Below are 7,775 nucleotides of genomic sequence, written 5' to 3'. Positions count from 1 at the left end.
TATATATATATATATATATATACACACACACAATTTTATCATCATTTTATAAATAATATTAATCCATCCATACGGCAAGAGTCTTGTTCTTGTCCTTGGATCAAGTTTTGTTGGACTAAGGTGTAATTGTTTTAATTTTTCTTTCAAGGTATTTCTTCAATGTGTTCATAGAAATCTGATTATATCAGAATATTGTTTACCAGACAATAAATAAAATAATAAAAACCAACAATGCCGATATGTATTCCTGTATGAGTTGTGGAACGAGAAGACGCATTCCATGCACCTTCAATTGTTCACTGTGACATGACAGAAGCGTGAAATGGTGAAATCTGTGTTGCCTTCATGCATTAACGCTGCTGATGTTCCACAGCTGGACGTGAAAGATGTGAAAAGACAAACTGACCTTACGATCCTCCTTAAAGAGCTCTGCTGCTGCCGTGATGTGAGGGACAGCATTTTTACAGTGTGGACACCCTAAAAAAACAAAACAAAACAAAAAAACGTTTAAAGAATGATACAACATTATTATGTTCCAGGTTTTAAATAGAACATCAGAAATGTTCATACTCTTCAGATTTTTGGGAACGATCAGAATCAGAATAAGCTTTATTATCATTGTACAGTGAGATTATGTTCATCCAGTCGTCCGAAAGATGGCGGAGTGCACGTGGCTGCTGCTCCTGAGAGCGCGGCCCCGTATCCTTGTTCCGAATAATTTTCAGATAGAAACGGGGAAAAGGTCATGAGGATAGTGGTATTACAAAAAAATATCTCTTCACATCTTGTCCTTATCAGGACACGATTGAAGACATCAAAAAACTCCACCAGCAGCACATTTATACCACGTTACATGCATTTGAAGACAAGACGGAGATTTGTCCATGGAGCACTTCCAGATAGTCCATAGTCCTGATAAGATGTTTGTGTGTCAGCTGGTACAGCTCTGATAAGCAACCACAGAAGTTCTTGGGGGATAGACAAAGCATTTTCTTAGTTTACACGTGTCCCAGGAGAAATTTGACGTCGGCCTGCTTCAAGGCCAACCGGGGGAATCAGATTCTGATAAGTCACTGTTGATTTTTTTTTTCAGGCAGACTGTCATTTCTCGTCAGCCTCGAGTCCTGCTGGAACTTTCAATCCAAAATGGCCAGATTTGTGGGCATTCCACTGGTCTGTGCTTATGAGCCCCCTCCAAGGTCGTCCCCAACAAGCTGGCGAGTCCCAGAAGCTGCAAGTGGCCTGCAATTCTCACAAATCGCTTCCATCTTATGGTTTAGCTCATAAAACGGCTGATTTTGAGTACTCGAAGCACGAACCAAACCTTCACACAGACTCTGCAGTTTTGCCATGACCGAAACTGCTGCCGGCATCTTCTTCAATAGCCGATAACACAGGAATTTGCCGGTGCCAAAAAGCAGAAACCCCGTTATCATGAATCCAATCATATAAACATCATCGGCGTCCTCCTGAGACAATACGGAAAGTCACATCAGCTCCCAAACTCTTGGTGACATATCCTGCTTGGCGGGTAATGATGCCTAAATGCCTTTAAACACTGAAATGTCTTTTTGTTCAACGGTTCCAAAAAACCCAAAACAAAAGCAGTTTCTCACTTGAAGACAAAAAAAGATATTACAAACGCCAAAACTGAAGAAAAAACTGATTGTGACTTTAAAAGGTAAATTACTTGTACTAGTCTTTAGTCAAGAAAAAAATCCAGCCGTTCAAAATGTACCTGCACATTTATAATTATATTATTTTAATAATTACTGACACTCACAAAAAGGCTCACATAAAAAAACAACTCCCTGTTGGTTATAATGTAAGAGTTTTATTCCTCTTATTAATGCATGAAATGTGAGCAATCATGTAACTGCCTCGGTCTGCGAGTGTGCATCAGTTAGCATTATATCTTGGCAGCCTCCGGTCATCCCCATCGACAACTGCTGGCACTTACAGAGCAATAAGCTAGCCCTACGTAAGTGTGCTAGCTTAGCACTTACGAGCTAGCGTGAGCTTTGTTGAGCGCTAGCTAGAGCGACTTGTATAGCACTAGCTTAGCACGACTAATCCGGTCAATAGGAAATTATGTCATCTACCACGCCTCTGAACACCCCTCCCCCCTCTTCAGATCTAGATGATTCACGTGAATGATGTATTTTTGATTGAAACTGGAGATTTTCCACAGAAAAAAGTGACGTGTGCAGGTTTGAGCACCATCAGGGCACAATCCGTCGTTAAACTGATGGTCATTTATCATGTGAACAGCTGGTTCTGGATGTCAACAACAAACTGCTTGATCCACTATGAGAAGGTGCTATTCATAAGACTGAGTTTGTTGCAGCTCCTCAGACTGAAGAAGTCTTCTGGATAAAAGACGAAACGTTTCAACAAAAAAATAATCCGTACAGAGGACCGGATTCAACTTTTGTAGATTTTTCTACCTGGATTATTGAGCAGCATCAGGAAATTAGTCCAAAACAAAGATAGCAGCTGTGTGATGTGAGGCTGAGTTGAAGGAGCTCTGGAGTCAGCGAGGTGCAGGTGGTATCAGAGGACAGCAGCTTGCTGCTGCCTGATGTACATCTGGAGCTCCTCTTTGTAGAAAGCAGCACCAAAGAGCCGACAGGAAGCAGCCTGACCGATGCACCCTGGACGGCTTTGAAGCCCGAATCCAAAACAAAAGGATGAAATCCACTGACAGGACTGTGTGTGTGTGTGTGTGTGTGTGTGTGTGTGTGTGTGTGTGTGTGTTACGTAAGTGAGCAGTTTCTGAACACTGCATTCCCTCAATGTTTGCAAACACAGATGAAAAGCATGATTAAACTTTACTGTTTTAAAAAACATATTTCCATCATTCCAACAATTTTCTTCACACAATTCTTTGCATTCTGCTGTGAAAAGGATGCTGAAGTTCAGTCTACGTAAGATTTGAATAAAAGCCTGTTGGAGATTTGTGAAAAAGGCCCATATTTCATTTATTTATTTATTCTGGAGAGCGTAGAGGAGCTGCTGTTGGTCTCAACAGCTTTTAGGAACCGTCTCAGAGAATGAAGCGCTCTGCAAAGAGGAGTGCGGTAAAAAGCTCAGAGTCGCACGTGCACGTTGGTGATGAACCCCAAACAGAGCTGCGATCACACGTTGTGGCAGCCTCCACACTTCAGTGTCCGATGAAGAAGCCAAGCATCTGAAATTTAACTGTGTAAACAGACTTCTTTCCAGGTGTCGGTCCACATCTGTGCAGAAAGGCTGAGCTCCACAAAGATCAGGAGGCAGCTGTGCCTCGGCGCTCGTTTTCCAGATGGAAAACTGTGGGAGTCCATTTCCAACCCCACAGGGAAACAAACTGTAGCCAGAAAAACATTTAGCTCAGAGAAAACTCACAGGGAGCGTAGAACATGACCAAAGCATGTTTTTTCTTCTTTAGAGCCTCTCTGAAGTCCTCAGATCCAAGATGGCTGACACTGGAGGGCTTCTCCTCCCAGGACTGTTCTGGTGGTGGAGGTGCCTGAGGACTTCAGAGATAAATTAAAAAGAACCAAAGAAAACCATTACCACATGAAACTACATCACTGCTCAAATGAATAAGCAGAATCCAAGTGGACATAGTTTAGAAACACTCACATTAAAGTCATACACAACCACCGGTCAGAAGTTTAAAAAATAAAATTAAACAATGTTCTGCAAATGTATGAAATGCAATTCTTCAACAGTTTTCTCCATAAGGATGAGAATACATTAAAACTTGTGTTAATAAATAAGTTGCAGAAATTATTCAAATTTCTCAGAAAAAAAAATAAACGGGGTCTTTTCTCACATTAAAATTGAATTTATATAAAACATATAGATTAAGAGCAATGTGCAAACCTTTTAAATCTAATCCTTTTTATTTTTTTTTTTACTTTATTTTTCACACGCAGCCAGACTTATTGGAAGTGAACTTTTTTTAATAGGTCCTATAAAATTGTTCCTTAGAATTACTGCTTTTTCACAAAATTTATGTGGATTATTATTAATTTTTTTTACAAAATTGGACAAATGAGTACAGAAGAAGACGTCCTCAGTAAAATCAGCAGAGAAAAAAGCGTCTCACAGTCATGTCTATGGAAGCACATTTCCGTCATGAAAGAAAAAATAAAAGCACAACAGGAAGTCATAATTACAAGAATAAGTCATAATTTTGAGTTTTCAACTCATAATTATGAGTTTAAAAGTCATAATTATGAGAATAAGTCATAATTTTGACTTTTAAAGTCATAATTACAAGAATTAAATTTATAATTTTTAGTTTTAAACTCATAATTTTGAGTTTTAAAGTCATAATTACGAGATGAAAGTCATAACTATGAATTTAAGTCATAATTTTGAGTTTTAAAGTCATAAATACAAGATTTAAAGTCATAATTACGAGTTTTAAAGTAATTACGAGATGAAAGTCATAACTATGAATTTAAAAGTCAATTTTGAGTTTAAAAATCATAATTTTGTCTTTTAAAGTCATAATTACAAGTTTTAAAGTCATAATTTTGAGTTTTAAAGTCATAATTACAAGTTTTAAAGTCATAATTATGAGAATAAAAGTCACATGACTTTAAAACTCAGTTATGACTTTTATTCTTGTAATTATGACTTTAAAAGATGAAATTATGACTTCCTGTTGGGCTGTTATTTTTTCTTTCATGGCGGAAATGGGTTTCCATACATCTTTAAGAAATGTTGAAAAAATAAAATAATAAAATAAAAATGAGCAGGGACCTGAAACAGGACCTGAAAGACGCATCATGGTCGGGTTGATCATCTACAGTAGATCAAGTTAGGTGGCTAAACATAAAACATTTTTATGAAAAGAATCAGGTACTGGACTTAAAGGGAGTGAAAAGCAACCAAGGTCCAAAGTAAAAGTTAAAAAATAAAAAATAAATCTTCCCAAAATACTGCAAGAAAGTCCTCGGAAGCAAAATGTACATTTATGAGGGTTGGCTTAAGACTTTTGCACAGCACTCTAAAACCGGACGCCTCAGATGGTTGACGGGTTTGAGCTGATATCAAAGCAGATCCTTTCAAAGTGACCAAAGAACTGTGTGAGTGAAAACATGCTTGTTCCATGTGAAGAACTGTGCGATCAGCAGGCGACTCACTTGTGCATGAACTCCATGAGCTTCTCTTTGGTTCGGAGGTGAGGCAGCGTGTATTTCTCTTCACCGTTCTCAAAGAACTTCACGGTGGGAAAACCGGAGATCTTGTAGCGGTCTCCTACAGCCTTGTGCACCGTGGAGTCAACTGCTGCCAACACACCTGGGCTCTGCAGAGGAAAACAACTTTAATTCATATCAAACAATCAACAGTGACAATTTTAGAGTACCGTATTTTCCGCCGTATAAGTCGCATCTATTATGCATCACCGCTGACAACCTGGAAATGTGGGGCTAATGTTGTGCCAAAAATCGATTGGATGCATGGGAGTGTGCACAGGAGGACTTTAACAAGGCTTTGGCAAGCCGATTGTGTCATTAATAGCCACTTTTACCTATTACATGACACAATGGCATGCCATACCACTAGAGTGCCAACTAACGGCTGAAAATGGTAGTGTTCAACATTTTCAGTCAGAATGAATGAATATGTGAATATCTGAGCCAAAAATTGGTTTAAAATATGGGACAAAAATCCATAAATATGTCGCTTTGTGTGTTTTTATTGTAAAAACTGCCATTTAGAGCCTGCTGTGCTGAAAGGCAGGCGATAATGTGATTATCTGTGCGTGCATGTTCATTTGTGAACTCATGAACCAGTGGAGGTGCTTTGATGAAACTCTCACAGTAACCACTGAGCGTACATCTAAAACTGACTGACTTCTGGAGTTCACTCAGTCAAGATGGCTGTCACAGCTTTAACAAACACCAAGAGCTTTAAGTGAATTTTACAGATAGAGGTAAATTTTGGTGTGGCAGTAGCTGAGGGCCGCTCAACTGAACTGCTCAGGGGCCACAGTTACTGAGAGCCAAGAGCTCAGGGGCCACAGTTACTGAGAGCCAAGAGCTCAGGGGCCCAACATCCAGCAGTTATCGTCATTAAGTTTGTTTTACGGTTTAAAATCTAGTTTTATTTAAAAATGAACCCACTGGTGGGCCACAATGAGCTTATCCATGGGCCTGATTAGGTAAGTAAGAAAAAAAACGTGAATTCAAACGAGGCATTTTACACAAGTAAATCAGTCAGCTGATCTCCGGTGTTTATTCCTGGAGACATTTTTACACGTATAAAATGATAATACTGGAAAAACTACACATTTATATTATGACCTCAGGTTTTATCATCATGAGCGTCAAGGCACAGAAGAAAATCTCAATAATATGCTGGATTATACGAGTCCAGGGTGAGAGTAGCTCCAGTCCATCTGCCTTCAATAAGGACCAGGCCTTTTCCGTTGACCTCTAGAGCTGGGCAGAGAGCCACAGGGACGAGGTCCAAGCGCTGGTCTATGGAGACGTTTACGGATGAGATAATTGCTTCAGACTACAGGTTTACAGGCCTTGCTCCAGGTTTACCACAGAACAACACCCAAATCAAGAGAAATGCATCAAAACTGGGCAGTTGGACAGTTCGACCCATGGGTCACCTACAGCAACCTCAGAACTCGGGGGATGATCGCTATCTGCTGCAGCCAGGTGAGGTAAATGTTGAATTTTATTAGAGAACTGAAGCACCAAGGTCTGCGGGCATTTATGATGAAAACGTAATGAGACTTACATCTGCAGCCTTGTTGAGTATTTCAGCAGCTTCATCATACTCTGGCTTCATTTTCTTGCAGTGGCCACACCCTGGAGAATTTAAAAAAGCAAATTACAACCTGACTAAAGACGAACTATACAGACCGGTTTTAGTATCGGTGCCTATAGGGTCCAAAACACTTGAATAAGAGTGATTTTTTTGTTTTACATATTTAGCTACGTTTGTCTTTCAGCTGCTGCCTTCTTCAGGGGTTGCCACAGCGAGTGAACTCTTAAACAGGATTTGGAAATTAATTTATGCCAGATGGTATTTGTGACAACCTGGACTTGAACCTGCAACCTTAAGATAACGATACTGCAGCACTGACCATCAGGCTAACACTGCACCACATTTTTAATAATAACTCCTCAAATTAACGTTCAAAAAAATGAGTCAACACAGAAAAAGTCATGATTTTGTAATTATGCCAAAATATAAACATCAAATTACATTTTAAAGAGTGATATCATGGTCAAACTAACGCACAACTAATTAGCAGAAACTTGTTAAAAAATTGTAACATTAAACAGTGAGTGAAATTTGAATCAGCAAAACGGAAACACTTTACAATAAAGGTACACAAAATTTGATTAACTACTAGAGAACGCCTCAGGAACGAATCAGGAACAAATCAGGAGTTAATAGGTAGTTAACCAGTACTTCCTGGGGAACACACAGCCCAGCCTTATTAGGGAACTACTGGTTAGTTACCTGTGAAATGAAGAGGAACTAATCAGTAAGTAATGGGTAGTTACCAAGGAAACTAAAGAGGAACGAATCAGGAGCTAATGGGTAATAAAATCAGTAATCACTAGGAAACTGGTTTTTGACGGTTATGAGCTGTGACCGTACTGATGCAGGGTTTATTCAGAACCCACATGGAGAATTTCTCCTCCGTTTCTGTGGTAACAAACCAGTAGTCCCCTAATAAGGCTTGGCTGTCTGTTCCCCAGTAAGTACTGGTTCACTACCCATTAGTTCATGATTAGTTCCTCTTCATT

General features: G+C 39.4%; 1 protein-coding gene across 1 annotated transcript in view; it reads right to left on the bottom strand.

Annotated features, from left to right (window-relative positions):
* pdia5 (protein disulfide isomerase family A, member 5) overlaps window positions 1-7,775 on the bottom strand; it is a 73,354-nt gene that overhangs the window by 19,922 nt on the left and 45,657 nt on the right. The window contains exons 12-15 of the mRNA XM_037686245.1: window positions 6,754-6,824; window positions 5,142-5,305; window positions 3,388-3,518; window positions 407-477 (exon numbers count right to left, since the gene is read on the bottom strand). Coding sequence (XP_037542173.1) covers window positions 407-477; window positions 3,388-3,518; window positions 5,142-5,305; window positions 6,754-6,824 — 437 coding nt within the window. The remainder of the gene's footprint in view (window positions 1-406; window positions 478-3,387; window positions 3,519-5,141; window positions 5,306-6,753; window positions 6,825-7,775) is intronic.

This window comes from Nematolebias whitei, chromosome 13, assembly GCF_014905685.2.
Source record: "Nematolebias whitei isolate Nwh7 chromosome 13, NemWhi1, whole genome shotgun sequence".
In the NCBI taxonomy this organism is placed as follows: Eukaryota; Metazoa; Chordata; class Actinopteri; order Cyprinodontiformes; family Rivulidae; genus Nematolebias; species Nematolebias whitei.
This window is presented reverse-complemented; position numbering and strand designations above follow the sequence as displayed.